At 41.9% G+C, this 17050-nt stretch overlaps 1 protein-coding gene across 1 annotated transcript; it reads left to right on the forward strand.

Moving 5' to 3' along the window:
- The first annotated feature begins 646 nt into the window (after positions 1 to 646).
- Positions 647 to 10187, forward strand: LOC100511905 (arylamine N-acetyltransferase 1). The gene is made up of 2 exons (XM_003134236.5): positions 647 to 686; positions 9194 to 10187. The coding sequence occupies exon 2, from the start codon at positions 9200 to 9202 to the stop codon at positions 10070 to 10072; it is 873 nt and encodes a 290-aa protein (XP_003134284.1). The 5' UTR covers positions 647 to 686; positions 9194 to 9199; the 3' UTR covers positions 10073 to 10187.
- Positions 10188 to 17050: the final 6863 nt, after the last annotated feature.

The following is a 17050-nucleotide window of genomic DNA, read 5'->3' on the forward strand; positions in this document are numbered from 1 at the left end:
CACAGAAACAAAACCACATCACATATATCACATGCATACCTTATACTTGAACACATTTTGGACACATTACCCAGTGACTCTGGGTGGAGTGGTGAATAAGACTGAAGATGGGGGAGAGAGGATGAAAAATGGAAAGCCAGGGGCCTCATGGACATTCATGAGGAAAGGCTGTCATTACCTGGGGAAGTGATTTAAAGCATCCATCTCTTTCTGCTCCTCTAGGTTAATGGATCTACCTTTCCCGGACCCCCTCAGAACCCTCACCTGCCACATTGCACATGGGTCATCTGGCTTCAGGCTCCCTGGAGCAGAAACAGTGTCGAACAAGAGGTCACTCACCAGATACTTAGCTCTCCACTCTTTATTTATTTATTTATTTTTTGGTGTGTGTGTATTTGTGGCCGGACCTGCAGCATATGAAGTTCCTGGGCCAGGGATCGAGCCACAGCCACTGCAGAAGTAACACAGGGGAAGTCCATCTGTACTCTTTTCTAATGAGCACATTTGAATAAGAGGTGCCCAAAGACAGCCAAGTCCCCATGACTACATTTCCCAGAGTTCCCTGGTGATTCAGACTCACGGGGTGGAGCAGCTGAAAAGCTGGTGAGGACTCTTCCTGGGTTGGCCCTGGAAGTGGGAGGATCTCAGTTAGCCTGGTTCCTGGTTGGGAGCTCCACGGAAGCTCGGTAAGTGACTCGTTTATGCTTTAAAATTGGGGCTTGATCCTATCTCAAATGTGAGTACAGAAGATAAGATAGTACACAGGTGTGAATTTCAGGTCACAAGCCAGGTCAGAAAGTTTGGTTGATACAGATCTGGAGTCCTTAGGCTGTAATTACTGTACAGGATGGGGGGTGGGTAACAGACCCTGATTCAAACTGTCTGGGTTAGAGTCACAGCCACACCACATCCCAGATGTGAGACAGGTCACTCAGCAGCTCTAAAAGTTGGTCGTGGAGTAGCTGTTCTGGCTCAGCGGTAACGAACCTGACTAGTATTCATGGGGACTGGGGTTCGATCCCTGGCCTTACTCAGTGGGTCAGGGATCTGGCATTGCTGTGGTTGTGGTGTAGGCAGCTGTACCTCAGATTCGACCCCTAACCTGGGAACTTCCATTAGCCTCGGGTGCAGCCCTACAAATGACAAAAAAAAAAAAAAAGTATATCAAAGAGAGCTAGTGTGCACAATGTGTGTTAGGGGACAGGATTTCCCTCCTGGATAATTGCAACAGTGATGCCCACCTTCTCTGTCCCCAACTAGGTGGGTCCCAAAGGGCTGAGGTAGTCCTGCGGGCAGCAAGTTTATGATCACTTCTCCTGCATCAGCTGATCAGAAATTCTCTAATGATCCCAAAATATCGAGGGCGGCTGGGGGTTGTGTTGTCTGCAAAGTTCAATTCTTGGGGGAAGTTTCACTGTGATGGGAGGAGGACCTTAAGGGAAGGATCTCCAGGAGCCAGAAATGTTGAGAACCGGCAAACTGAGGACACCTCTTGAGCACAGATTCGAAAATTCCACAGGACAGAGGAGCTTACAGAGGTGACAGCCCCAGAGGAAGGGATCCTGTGGTTTGGACTTTGCTCCCCTGCTTTGCTCCCCTGCTTTGCTCCCCTGCTTTGCTCCCCTGCTTTGCTCCCCTGCTTTGATCCTCTGCTTTGGACTTTGCTCCCCTGCTCTGGCAAGATGCCCACAACAAAACCACACCTGTTTGCCCTTTGATAAACTAAATTTCCCTTCCTCTAGGGCCTCATTTCAGTTTCTCAACCACAAAACAAACAGCTGACGCCACCCTCTCTCACTCAGAAGGAAGTGGTTAACTGTCAACTCTGTATATACCTGCATCCCACCCAGACCCTTTATTAGTTTAAAAAGTTCAGAGCCAACTTTAAAAATAGGCAGATTTCACCCACAAATCTGAGTTCATTCTTTCTCTCAGGAAGGCAAAAAAAAAGAAGAAAGAAAGAGAGAGAGAGAGAGAGAGAGAGAGAAAGAAAGAAAGAAAGAAAGAAAGAAAGAAAGAAAGAAAGAAAGAAAGAGAAAGAAAGAAAGAGAAGGAAAGAAAGAGAAAGAAAGAAAGAAAGAAAGAAGGAAGGAAGGAAGGAAGGAAGGAAGGAAAAGAGAGACAGAGAGAGGGAAAGAGACAGAAAAAGAATGAGAGAGGGAGAGAGACGGAGAGAGGGAGGTGGAGATTCAGAACATCCCTCTGCCTGGGTTTCATTCCAACTGTCTGGCTGAAATAGCTGTTTTCCATGGATGGGGGCTCTGCTCTGCTCTACAGGCCTTCAATGCACTAAGTACTGTGGACGGATGGTCTGTGGGCACAGCTTGTCCAGTAAGATCTTTTCCATCCAGAAAACCACTGGGCTGGCCACTTGCCCCGGGAGTGGGCTGAGCATCCTAGGAAAAGGGAAGGGAGGAGTTCCTGTTGTGGCTCAGTGGATTAAGAACCCAACTAGTATCCATGTTCCAGGTTCCATCTCTGGCCTCACTCAATGGGTTAAGGATCCGGGTTGCCGCAAGCTGAGGTTTAGGTTGCAGATGCAGCGGGATCTGGCGTTGCTGAGGCTGTGGTGTAGGCCAGCCCCTGCAGCTCCAATCAGCCTCTAACCTGGGAATTTCCATATGTCGTGGGTACATCCCTAAAAAGAAAAAAGAAAAAAAAGGAAGAGAAGGGAAAAAGGGAGAGGAAAAGAAAGTCACAGCACACAGAAAGAAAAGCCACTCAGAAATGCCTCTTAAAATTCTACTACTCATCCGGGCAATTCTTTTCCCAGGCATATACCCAATGAATTGAAATAAGCACTGGAAATAAGAGCTGTACAGTAGAAAAAAAAATGTATTGGGGAAATAAATTAAAAAAAAAAAGATACTGAAAAAAGTGCTTGAACACAAGTGTCCACAGCAGTGGAAGGTAGAAACAATCCACAGAGACAGGAAGTAGTCTGGTGGTTGCCAAGGGTTGGAGGAAATGGGGAGTAACTGCTTCACAGTTCTGGGGTTTTACTGAAGATAGTGGGGTATTTTGGAATTAGAAGCGGTGGTGGCACAAAGTTGTGTAAATGACACTGAATGGTTCACTTTAAAAGGTTTCTTTTAAATCACACCCTTAAGGAACTCTTCCGTGTAAATGATCAAAATAACTGTGTTATTCATGTACTTTAGGCTTCAGGGAAGAGAAACTTACCTTAGCTATTATTCTGTGTGTGGGTGAATTAGTGGCCATAATTGTGTACTGGCGGGGGGGGGGGGTGTGGTGGAAACCAACAGAAATCCTGTAATAGGAGCCATCATAGAAGTGGGTCACCCTAGGCCAAAGCAGAAGGCGACTCACAGGAGGGGCCAGCCGACTGAGGGTGTGGTTTTGCTCTAATGGGGCACCGGGAACCAAGGCAATTAGCCAAGACTGACTGCTTCTTCCTGTGTTCCTTCAGCTGCTTCCCCTGTCTCCCGATCTTGTCTTTACCTCACAGTTTCTGCCTCTTTGTGAAGATGCCCTCAACTTGGACCTGACCTCTCCATTCTTGCATCATAAATAACGATTACACTAGGCTCCTGCTGTGTTGTCTCCTCTGAGTACTTCTGAATTTAAATACTTTTTTTTTTTTGCTTTTTAGGGACACAACCATGGCGGCCTAAGGAAGTTCCCAGGCTAGGAGTCAAATGGGAGCTGTAACTATCAGCCACAGTCACAGCAATGCCAGAGCCAAGCTGTGTCTGCGAACTACAGCACAGCTCATGGCAACGCTGGATCCTTAACCCATAGAGCGAGATCAGGGATTGAACCCATGTTCTCATGGATGCTAGTCCGGCTTGTTAACCACTGAGCCATAATGGGAATAACCTGGATTTAAGTTCCTAAGAGAGGAATCTCATTAGTTAGCTCATCCTTTGCTTAAGGACCACACCTCAGGTCCTGGCCAGCCTGCAGATTCTCTGCAGCCTCTACATACCTGTCATCCAGCCAGCAAAGAGTGAGGAGAGAAGGGAACAAATGGTATAAAATGTGGATGCCTAAGGGCTGCCCTTTCCACAAAGATAGGAGTCCATGGACCAGGAGAGGGGACAGGAGTGACAAGCTGGATTACAAATATTTGTTGAATGAACAAATGAAGAAGCTGACAAATCAGGTATCCTGCCTGAGCACATTGTGCACATTTTTAATTTAATTTAATTTATTTCATTTTATTTATTTTTCTTTTTAGGGCTGCATCTGCAGCATATGGTGTTTCCCAAGCTAGGAGTTCAATCAGAGCTGTAGTCGCTGGCCGACGCCACAGCCACAGCAACGCCAGATCCAAGCCGCGTCTGCGACCTCCACCATAGCTCACGGCAACACCAGATCCTCAACCCACTGAGCGAGGCCAGGGATCTAACCTATGTCCTCATGGATACCAGCTGCGTTCATTATCACTGAGACACAATGGGAATTCCAAATGCTGATTTTGAAAATCAGATTGCAAACCGGATTCTTCTGATTTTGAAAGATAAAATGTTTGTATGTTAGAAAAAAATCTAACAAGATATATATGAACATATTTTACCATGATTTTCTCTAAGTGGCAGTTTGGAATAATTTAAATTTCTTCTTAAATCCTTCTGATGTACCTGCACTTATCCAACACTGAGTTTGTAGTGGTATTTTTTTTTCATACTCAGGATAATAAAGCTGTTTTTATTAGGGGGAAAATACATGGTTTATTTTGGGTGGTGCGAATTTCACATCAATTTTTAAAAACATGTTCCGTCATGGGAGAAATCCTGGCAGTTGGTATAGAAGATTCCACCTTTATCCAAAAGTATATTTGTGCTGCTTGTAGCCCTGAGAGTGGCGCCAGAATTTCCTCCTTTCCCTGGGCTTTTGTTTTACTTCCTCAAGCATAAAACAGAGGAGTCTATTCCTTACCTCGAAAAAACATTTTTGGCTTTCTGTTTTGAGTCCATTTTAAATGTTCTATCTCTTCGAGTACCTGCAAAGAATTTCTTTCCAGTTCGCAGTTTCTGTTTCTTTTTGAGCTAGTTGTCTTTTCCCCTATCTTTTGCATATTATATCGTTTTTTTCGGATCCCAGTTTCATTGCATATTTGCAATTCTGTTTTTTCCCCCATCTATTCATGTGTATAGTTCAGTTTCCACCTTTTATTTGTTTCTCGAATCTATTGTGACTGGTGAGATGTCTAGTGGGAGTGGAGCTTAGACTCCACATCCTTCCGGTGAAGATGACTGAGGACAAGAAACGTGGACGGCTGATCTGTATGTGGAAGGTTCTTCCTTTCTGGTGACACCATACATTAAGCACATTGCCTTATTTTTCTGCCCCAATATCCCCAATTATGCTTTACACCTAAAGTAAGACCAGGAACTACCATTACATACGAGACTATACTATATATATTAAATCTTTTAGATGCAATATGGGGCAAGAAACATATTTCACCCATCCTTGCTGATTGCATGGCAACGAATCAATCATCTGATGTATTGTGCCTGAGCTCCCTCCTGATGAAGTCCACTGTGTCCAGACTTAGACCCCACTAGTGTACCCCCAACAACAGCAAGAACTACTGCTCTTATTTTCAAGGAAGAAGGCAATAAATTTTACTGCATTATATTATTATAATGTAATATATTATATGCCATATATGATATTATAATGCATCATATATTATGTTATATTATTTCTAGAGTTCAAGCCAGAAAGAAGTCTTTTGAATTAAAACTAGGAATTAATCTACACTGAGATGTGTTTTCTGAGACATTTCAGCCAATTCCCTAAGTGTGTTCACTCTAAATCTTTTTATTTTTTCCTTGTATTTATGGTCAAGTCCAAAAGAAGTGGTATATCAGGACACAGCTAAGGTCCAAGTCAATATATAAATTTTGTAGGGTTTCAATCAGTTTTATTCTGACAACTACTTTCTTGTAGTTCCATATTTCACCTTCTATCATAACTTTAGTAGTACACAATCTCTTTTGTTTAGTTGTGGAATATACATGTTCGAGTTGGTTGTAAAAGGTTGCTTCCATCCAGTCCCATATATGGCTCCTTCTGAATGGACTTGAAGTTACTACATTCTAATTTAACATTCTATCTTTTAAAAAAGAAAGAGCAAAGAAAGAAACTTGAAAATAAAAAATACAGTTTTTTTTTAAAAAAGTATAAATTAATTCCCAAGTAGAATAATGTTGGTTAATCCAGAAATGAAATGGCCCAGCATGTCCAAATCATATTCCTTTGGTTCTGCATCACCTGCGCTCCTTACTTGCCCAGTGCTGTTTCTGGATGTAAAGGCAGGAGAGGGTCTCCAGTGGTCTAAAGACCAATTATTTTCTCTGTGACTGAGTGGCAGAATGTTGAAGCTTGTGCAGGTAAAAGGGTACTGATGCATGAAAAGATGAGAAGACATGAAATAAGCTTAATATATTTGGGGTAGATCATGTGGTAGACATCAAGAACCGAGAAAGGAGTTCCCATTGTGGCTCAGCTGGTTAAGGAGACGACATTGTCTCTGTGAGGATTCAGGTTCTATCCCTGTCCTCGTCCAATGGGTTAAGGATCCAGCATTGCCACGAGCTGTGGCGTCAGGCTGCAGCTGCAGATCCAATTTGACCCCTGGACCAGGTACTTCCATATGCCACAGGTGTGGCCATAAAAAGAAAAATAAAATAAAAAAGAACAGAGAAAGTTGAAACACTAGCAAAATGGGAAAAAGGGCAGTTAAAAAAAAAAAAGAAAGAACTAGATGAATCTGAAAGAAGTGACATTAAGAAGGAGAGTAGAAATACGTAGTTTATCAGCAGCAACTTTGGAGCAGGATCCCTTGTAGCCTATCACTTCAGGCCATGTTGTCTTCTTACTGGTGGTAATGCAACACTGCTATAATCAGTGTCCACACTGGATTAGGACTCTGGTAGCAGGGAACAGAAGACTTTTCTATATGAGATACAAAATATTTTTTTCCTTTTTTTTTTTTTTGATCATCTTACCAGAGTCAGGAGATAGCTTAAGACTTGATTGGGGTCTTTTCTCATCTTTCTTTCTTTCTTTCTTTTCTTTTTTTTAGGGACACACCCAAAGCATATGGAGTTTTCCAGGCTAGGAGTGGGATCAGAGCGGTAGCTGCCAGCCCATGCAACAGCCACAGCAATGCCAGATCCAGGCTACGTCTGCGACCTACACCACAGCTCACGGCAATGCCAGGATCCTTAACAACTGAGTGAGGCCAGGGATCAAACCCCCATCCTCATGGATACTAGTCGGGTTTGTTAACCACTGAGCCACGATGGGAACTCCTCATCTTTCTTTCTCCTGCTTTTCATTCCTCAACTCAATAAATTATGTGTTGATATTATTATTCTTTGGCAAGTTCTCCAGAAGCTTTGAGCAAATATCCTACATCTTCTGGTTCTGCACCAGAAGCATCTTCTTAGGTTTCTGCAAAAATCCCTCAATAGAGCCTCATTGAACTGATTTGGGCCACATACTATCCATGAACAAAGCATCGGTCCTCGAGTGAATGTGCTTTGACATGGTCCTGCCTGCATCACATGTTTATTCATTCAGCTCACCCTCTGTACAAACCAGACATATCAGTTTGACGATGGTGCACTTTGCCCAAACTGCAGCCTTCCACTAATGTTCTTGTCACAATGAGTTCTCATCTCAGCGTAAAAGCCCAAAGGCTGGACCTCATCTCAATCCATGCTCTCTCTCACTCCCTGGCTCCCATCGCCTCTCACTCCCTGGCTCCCATCACCCTGGCTTCCTTGAATATTCTTTGGACAATCTAGAAAGATCCCACTTTAAGGCTTTTTTTTTAAATCTCTAGTCCTTCCAGAATGATCTCCCACACATGTAGACATGGCTCATTCTCTCACATCCTTAAAGTCATAGTGAGGCTTTCTCTGCCCTCCTTACTGGAAACTGAAGCTCAGCCTGTGCACATCTTAACCTCCTTGTTTTCTTTATTTTTCCCCAGAACACTTATTATAACTTAAGAAATTGCATTTTTTTTTGTCTTTTTTTTTTAGGACATCTGCAGCATATGGAAATTCCCAGGCCAGGGGTCAAATGGAGCTATAGCCACTGGCCTACACCATAGCCATAGCAACACCATATCCAAGCCACATCTGTGACCTACACCACAGCTCACAGCAATGAGCGAAGCCAAGGATCAAACTGAGTCCTCATGGTTACTGGTTGGGTTCATTACAGCTAAGCCAAAATGGGAACTCCCAGAAATTGCACGTTTTAGTTATTCATTCAGTTCACTCTGTGTCATATGAGCCCCTACTTAAATGAAAGATTTTTGAGGGCAAGTAACCACTACATCAGTAGCAGATACACAGTAGGTTGCCAGTAAATTATTTATTGAATAAATCAATAAATCAATGTATAAATGAATATAAATCTATCAGTGGGGAACTTTGGGTAAGGTTCATCTAAAAAAAAGAAATTGAATAGGTCAAGTACCATGAATACAATGTACTCTGTTACATAATTCTGTTTACATTAGGAACTGCTTGTAAATACTATTTTGAGAGGTACCAATTTGAACCTCTCCTTATTAATCACCAGGAAAACTATATTTAAGCTATTTGTGTCACTCCTCATGGAGTCTGGATTTCTAACACTCAAGCTGCCAAATTTCCTATGGAAAAAGTGATAATACTTGAAGTTCCCTTTGTGGCACAGCAAAAATGAATCTGATTAGGAACTATGAGGTAACGGGTTCGATCCCTGGCCTCTCTCAGTGGGTTAAGGATGTGGTATTTCCATGAGCTGCAGTGTAGGTCGCAGACACAGCTGGGATCCCGTGTTGCTGTGGCTGTGGTGTAGGATGGCAGCTACAGCTCCAACTGGACCCCTAGTCTGGGAACCTCCATATGCCATGGGTGCGGCTATGGAAAAGACAAACAAAAAAAAAAAAAAAAAAAAGAAAGAAAAAAAAAAGAAAAAGCAGTAATACTTGTCTTATAGGCGTCTTAACTCTGTTAAGTGAACTTAAATGCATATGAAAGCCATTGATAAGCAAAAGCACAAAAAAAGCTTTTGATTACAGATATTTGTAACAATTTATGTTTACATATTTAAAATACTTCTGTTATCACTAGGCTAATCAAAGAAATATGTCTAATTTCTTAGGCTAATTACAAAAGTAATATATTTGTCTTTGTTTTGTTTCCCTTTGCCTTAGGGAATCATGAACATTGAAGCATACTTCAAAAGAATTGGTTATAAGAACTGGAAAAACAAACTGGACTTGGAGACACTAACCGACATTCTTCAGCACCAGATCCGAGCCATTCCCTTTGAGAACCTTAATATCCACTGTGGGGAAGCCATGGAACTGGACTTGGAGGCCATTTTTGATCAAATTGTGAGGAGGAACAGGGGTGGGTGGTGTCTCCAAGTCAATCATCTTCTGTACTGGGCTCTGACGACAATTGGTTTTGAGACCACAATATTGGGAGGATATGTTTACAACACTTTTGCCGACAAATACAGTAATGCCATGATTCACCTCCTGCTGAAGGTGGCCATTGATGGCCGGGAATACATCGTAGATGCGGGGTTTGGACGTTCTTACCAGATGTGGCAGCCTCTAGAGTTAATTTCTGGGAAGGATCAGCCCCAGGTGCCTTGCATCTTCCGCTTGAGAGAAGAGGAAGGAATCTGGTACCTGGACCAAATCAGAAGAGAGCAGTACATTGCAAATGAAGAATTTCTTAATTCTGACCTCCTGGAAATGAATAACTATCGGAAAATCTACTCCTTTACGCTTGAACCTAGAACAATTGAAGATTTTGAGTCTGTGAATATATACCTTCAGGAATCTCCAGCATCTGTGTTTACAAGCAAGTCATTTTGTTCCTTGCAGACCCCAGAAGGGGTTCACTGTTTGGTGGGCTTTACCCTCACCTATAGGAGATTTAATTATAAGGACAATATGGACTTGGTAGAGTTTAAGACACTGAAAGTGGAAGAAATAGAAGAAGAGCTGAAAAGTATATTTAATATTTCGTTGGAGAAAAAGCTTGTACCCAAACATGGTGACAGATTTTTTACCATTTAGAAAAAATGGTATCAATATGCTATCTGATGCTGTAACATTTTATTACAATTTAAACATCTTTTAAAGTAGAGAAAATGAAATAATAAACCTCTATCATTCAGTTTATCAACTATCACCTAGAGGCCTGTCATATTTTGTCAATATTCCCACATTATATTAAAGAAAATCCTAAACATCAAATAATTTCATCCTTAAAAAATATGGGCATATATATTAGATAACATTTAAAACACAACCATATACATTTTCAAAATTAATAATAGTAAATATGTTTTAAGGATGGCTTATTTTTTTTCTTGAGAAAAAATCAGTGATTTGTGCTAGAAAAACTTCTACTTTGATTGAATGTTAAATCTATAAAACATGTTTACCCATGTTCAGTAACTAGAACATTGAAGAAATCGTTTTTATTTAATTTAACCAGTATATATGCAATGTGTGATTTGTACAACATTGAAGAAATCGTTTTTATTTAATTCAACCAGTATATATGCAATGTGTGATTTGTACAGAAATATCACCTGTATAAAGGGATGTTAATTCAACCAGGATGAATTAGACAAGGCATTGCTTCCAAATAACCTAATAATTCTTAAGACCACTCATAAACAATACATGTTAACATGTGATCAAATACAAAGAGATAGACACAGCTAATAATTTCTTCTTCTTTTTTTTTTTGGTCTTTCTGCCTTTTCTTGAGCCACTCCCGGAGCATATGGAGGTTCCCAGGCTAGGGGTCTAATTGGAGCTGTTGCTACCAGCCTACGCCAGAGCCACAGCAACACAGGATCCAAACCACGTCTGCAACCTACACCACAGCTCACAGCAACGCCAGATCCTTAACCCACTGAGTGAGGCCAGGGATCGAACCTGCAACCTCATGGTTCCTAGTCGGATTCGTTAACCACTGTGCCACGACGGGAACTCCCTAATAATTTTTTATATGTCTCTTTTTTGTAACCACAGTTCTCTTAATATGGGAACCCTGATATTTGGAATTTTCAAATTTTAGAGCTGAGTATTTTTATCTAAAAGTAATAAGTACTGTGAATTTAAAAAAATTTACTGTTAAAAACTTGATGTCAAAAAAGTATGTTACAACACCTTTGGCCAATACAGTGTCCTTGCACAGGCTTTGTTTGGCAGTCAGGTTATTACAGGGCTCCATTGTTTTGCTGCAGTAGAGTCTTCTTTGCACCCTCTTTCTTGTCTCCCAGTCCTGTTCTTTCGCTTCCATTTACACGTTCTTCTTAAGAGAAAGAGTATGTAGCTCTGAGTTCAAGTCCTGTGGACACCGGGTAAATTACTTAATGAATCCGTGGCTTCATTTTCCACGGTTAAAAAGCGGATAATACTCACATAAATAAGTACCAGACCTAGGGTGCCATCTTCCTTCCCTCACCTGATTGGGCTAATCAAAGAAATCCAAATACAAAAGTGATGTATTTGGCTTTGTTTTGACATTGCTATTTGCAGCAATGTCAGGTCATGTCTGGTACTCTTGGGCAGAAAGGATTTTCTCACATTCTGAAAAGACAAGGAAGGCCAAGGGAGGTGTTAGACAGGAAACACAGTCCAGATCAAAATGTGGCTCTAGAAAAATATGTAGGTTTGTACAAGTGAGTTGAAGTTGTCTTGTATGATGAGTATTCTGAAGCAAGTGCAGTTTTTCCTTGATTACATCTGCCACATGGGGGTGGGGGAGGAAGGTCAAAATGTGTTGAGACTTAGAGATATAACATTTAGCTGAGGCACTGAATAGGTATGACTTTCTGTGCAATGTTAACTTTTCTCCAGTGAAAATTAAATGAGCGATCTCTATGGATTAATGATTATTGATCCTGTTACAACTGCTGCTTAACAAAATGCCCTAAAACTTAGTGATTTTAAACACTCATTTTATTTTGCTCATAGAGCCTGTGGGTCTGGATTTTAGGAGAGGCACAGAGAAATGGCTCTTTTTTGGCTCTCCAAAGTCCACTCTCAGCTTAGAGGACTCCAATGACTGATGGGTATTTGACAGCTATGTGCTAGGATCATCTAGAAACATATTCACTCGCAGTGTGTTGCTGGGCTGGGTCTGTAATAGGAGAAGCCACATGTGGCCTCTCCAAGTGGAGGAGGCTTCCTCACAGCGTGGTGGCCTCAGAGCAGTCATCGTTCTAAACTGGTGACTCAGAATGGTATATATGAGGATGCTGGCTTATAAGGTGGAAGCTAAAACACCCTTTAATAAAGTATTGTTAGAGTTGAATTAAAATTTGTATAACAAAATTAACTATTTTAAATTGAGTGATACAACGGTAGTACAATTACAATATTGTGCAACCACCACTTCCATCTAAATTCAAAACATTTTCATTACCCTCAAACAAAATTCCCCCCCGTTAAATAATTTAAGTCAACTGTCATGACGTAGCACCAAAGTAACATGGCATCATTTCTTTTTTTCTTTTTTTTTCTTTCTTTCTTCTTTTTTTTTTTTGGCTTTGTGGTATTTTTAGGGCCACTTCCCGCGGCATATAGAGGTTCCCAGGCTAGGGGTCGAATCGCAGCTGTAGCCGCCGGCCTACACCAGAGCCACTGCAACACGGGATCCGAGCCGCGTCTGCAACCTACACCACAGCTCACGGCAACACTGGATTGTTAACCCACTGAGCAAGGCCAGGAATCGAACTCGCAAGCTCATGGTTCCTAGTCGGATTCGTTAACCCCCGTGCCACGGTGGGAACTCCTAACACAGCATTATTTCTGCCACATGTTCTTGGTTATAAGTCAGTCACAACTCCTGGATTTAGCAAGAACAAGACTTCACTTCTTGTTGTGGAAATGGAAAGGTGCAAGATTATCTGGGCTGGAAGATATTCTTCTGGCCATCTTTAGAAAATATAATCTGACAATCAACGCTGTGGTTGCAAAAATTCCTATTCATCAGATGTTCAAAACAGACTCTATCCATTCCAAAATTTCCCCAAAGTCCCTTCCCATTATGTCATCAGGCTCAGGCTTGAAGTCCAGGATCTTGTCATCAGGTGTAATTTTGTGAGTGCAAGATTTTTTTTTTTTTAATATTTATTTATTTATTTATTTGTCTTTTTGCTATTTCTTGGGCCGCTCCCACGGCATATGGAGGTTCCCAGGCTAGGGGTCGAATCGGAGCTATAGCCCCTGGCCTACGCCAGAGCCACAGCAACGCTGGATCCGAGCCGCGTCTGCAACCTACACCACAGCTCACGGCAACGCTGGATCGTCAACCCACTGAGTAAGGGCAGGGACCAAACCCGCAACCTTATAGTTCCTAGTCGGATTTGTTAACCACTGCGCCACGACGGGAACTCTTGTGAGTGCAAGATTTTTGAGTATCATTTTTCCTAACCTGAGCACATGTAAACCGTTGTGACAAATTACCTTCCCTCCACAGACCCCATACACAACAGTGAAACAAGTGAAAAATGATCACTGCGCAATTCCATTCAGAAAAATATAAACAAGGAACAGACAGCAGTTCTAGTCCATGTAGACTATGGGGCCCATGTAGCCAGTTTCTTATTTAGGGCTTAGTCCTATTTCCTGGGTTGTTTCCATGATTCTTGCCTTTATTGTCTGGGCTCTTGGATTCACTACATGCCACTTCCATAATTATGATAGGAAAAATCAACCAAAAAAATCCATTTTCTTATTAGAAAATTATAGCCCCATGGGAGCTATTAGACTAATAGAACTTTATCTAAGGATTTTCCTCCAGAGTGGAGGTAGTTTTGTTCACAGGCCTCCAAAGAAACACCAAGACACCCTTGACCCAAGTGCAGTGTGATGATTTAAAGGATGAATATGAGTTTATGCAACTAAATATGCAGGCATTCATTAATGTGATGGGACAATGTTTTGAGAAAATGGTGTTCTGAGTTTGAGTATCCTGAAAATAGAACTATCTTCAAGTTAGAAGGAGGGATTGGAATGGAAAATTTTTTGTTTGTTTTTGTTTTTCTAGAGCCACACTCATGGCAAATGGATGTTCCCAGCCTAGGGGTAGAATCAGAGCTACAGCTTCTGGCCTACACCACAGCCATGACAATGCAGGATCCAAGCCATGTCTGTGAACTACACCACAGCTCATGGCAATGCTGCATCCTTAACCCACTGAACAAGGCCAGGGATCAAACCCTCATCCCCATGGATACTAGTCAGATTTGTTACCACTGTGCCATGATGGAAATTCCCATGGAATGAAAGAATACTAGGGAAGAAAATAAGAAGACTTGGGGGCATGCAGCTAGATTTAAGACTCAGAGATTTGTGTGTAGGTAATTTATTTGGGAGATGATGCCAGTAAACAGAAGATGGTACAGAGAAAGTGAGGAAGGGGACAAAAAGTCAGAGGTTCATTAAGGTTGCTACTATGGGCAACAGAAGCTCAGTGCCACCAGGACTTACAAAAGAGCATTTATAAATGCCTCCCAGAATTTTCCACCAAAGAACAAGAGGCAGGAGCATTTGTCCACTGGTTTCCATCACCTATTGATTAAAAACTCCCCCATAGGTGTCACCTCTGCTGCATGTCCAAGTTCCACGAGAGAGTGGGCTTCTGCGGTCATCCACGGGATAATCCCTGTGGCAAGAAGCAAGAACACCTGGCACACACGGGAGTCAAGACACTGTCAGCAGTAAACCACTGGGAGTTCACATGGCCGGACTAGTGACTCTGCCAAAACAGATGGTACTTCAGGGAGAAGGGAGGAGGACAGCCTGGGCACGAGGACTGCCGGGCAATTGCCCCTCAATCACCCCGGATTGTCAGAACAGCCAAGCTGGAATTAGCATTCAGGCTTGGAACAAATGTTTAACCTTTTTCTGTTTCATGATTTGTCAACACTAGACGTAAATGCAAATAGGAAAGAAACAAACACATGGAACCTATGGAGCAGAAGAAAAGCTATCATTCTAACAGCAGGAAAGTGAACTGCTAAACAGGAACCTAGAAAAAAACTTCTATTTTTCAGGGCTTTCAGAAATAGGATGGGACCGAAATCCTGTGAAATCAGATTGTTATGATCATTATACAACTACAGATGTGATAAATTCATTTGAGTAATAAAAAATTTAAAAAAAAAGAAATAGGAAGTCCATGTGTTCTTTTGGTAATCTCTAACAATACCCAGCAGCTTTCTCTGTCAACAATTGTGGTTCCCCCTACCCCAGATGTTTTTCAGAATAACTGCGATAGTTGTAGTTTCATCATCAGCACTAAACTTTCACTCTATTAAACTGCTGAGATTTAGGGTTGTTTGTTGTGGCACCACACTCTAGCCTATCCTGACAAAGCCTATAAATAAAGCAGCACTGCCTGAAGCTGTATTAAAGAGGTGTGTGAATCCTTGAACGAGTTACCAAAGTTGGAGTTCCTGTTGTGTCTCAGTGGTAATGAATCTGACTAGTATCCATGAAGATGCGGGTTTGATCCCTGACCTTACTCAGTGGGTTAAGGATCTGTCATTTCTGTGAGATGTGGTGTAGGTTGCAGACACTGCTCAAATCTCACGTTGCTGTGGCTGTGATTTAGGCAGGGAGATGCCACTCTGATTCGACCCCTAGCCTGGGAACTTCCACACGCCACAAGTATGGCCCTAAAAAGACAAGAAAAAGAAAGGAAGGAAGACAGATGGAAAGAAAGACAGACAGACAAACAAAAAGAAAGAAAGCAGGAAAAGAAGAAAAAAAGGAAGAGAAAAGAAATCATCACAACATTGCAAATCAACCATGCTTCAAATAAAACTTTAAGAAATGAAAAAAAATGTTACCAAATGTGTGTTTTTTGTCTCTTCTCCCTTGACAAGTGGTCTAACTCCTTTAGTTTATTATTTTCTCAAATATTAGTCATCGTCTAGGACTAGCACCACATGTATGGCCAAACTATTGAAAAGAGAGATTTTGAACATTTCTTTAAGTACAAAAATTGGGGGAGAGGATAAAACACCTAAAAATATTTTTGGAGTTCCTGTTGTGGCACCGCAGAAACAAATCCAACTAATAACCATGAGGTTGTGGATGTGGAGTTCTCGTCATGGCTCAGCAGTTAACGAAGCCGAATAGCATCCATGAAGGATGCAGGTTTGGTCCCTGGCCTCGCTCAGTGGGTTAAGGATCTGGCATTGCCATGAGCTGTGGTGTAGTTCACAGATGAGGCTCGGATCTGATGTTGCTGTGGCCATAGTGTAGGCTGGTGGATACAGCTCCCATTCAACCCCTAACCTTGGAACTTCCATATGCTGCAGGTGCAGCCCTAAAACACAAACAAAACAAAACAAAGCAAAACACCTAAGGATATTTTTTTTAACACAAAAATATATATGAAGAACTTGTGGAGTCAGAATCACGTTGCACGAGGAACAAAGACAGTTTTCCAGGAGGCTCAGTAAAGACACACAGGTCCACATATGACTCAAGAACCATGAAGAGAGATCTAGGGAGACTAAGTGTGAAAGGAGTTTCCCTCCTGATGGCAGTTTAGGTTCACAGTAGGCAGGGATTCTGCCATGTTCACTTATCAAGTAGGCATTGAGTACATACTCATTGAATAAATGAGTGAATAGCCCCAGCTTCTGTCTAGCACAACGCTTGATAAAGAATAGTGCTCAAAAAATTTTTTTTTTCTGTCTGATGGCATGAGGTAAAAGCAAATGCTTTATCATTAGAAGGGATCCCACATAAACTTTCTTATGCTGCTAGGGTCTACTTTTCCCCACTCCTAAACCCACATTAAGCAGGTTCTTAAGTTTTTGGTCATAGTTGCAGTAAGCACATTTCTGCTTCTGTGCAGGAGCTAACTGCCTGTCTTGGTCCCCTGTCTACCCTGGTAAGATGGCAAGGCAGTTGCTCCAAAGGGGTAGTTGGAATGACTGAAATTCAGGAGTCTCTTGCCTTCTCAACTCTTGGAAGAAGCAGAAGAAGACTGTTGTGTGCCCCTGGGACAGATTT

The sequence above is a fragment of the Sus scrofa genome, chromosome 17 (genome assembly GCF_054392235.1).
Source record: "Sus scrofa isolate SSC_HxYL_T2T_F1_AM1 chromosome 17, Sscrofa_HxYL_maternal_Yorkshire_Landrace_v2.0, whole genome shotgun sequence".
In the NCBI taxonomy this organism is placed as follows: Eukaryota; Metazoa; Chordata; class Mammalia; order Artiodactyla; family Suidae; genus Sus; species Sus scrofa.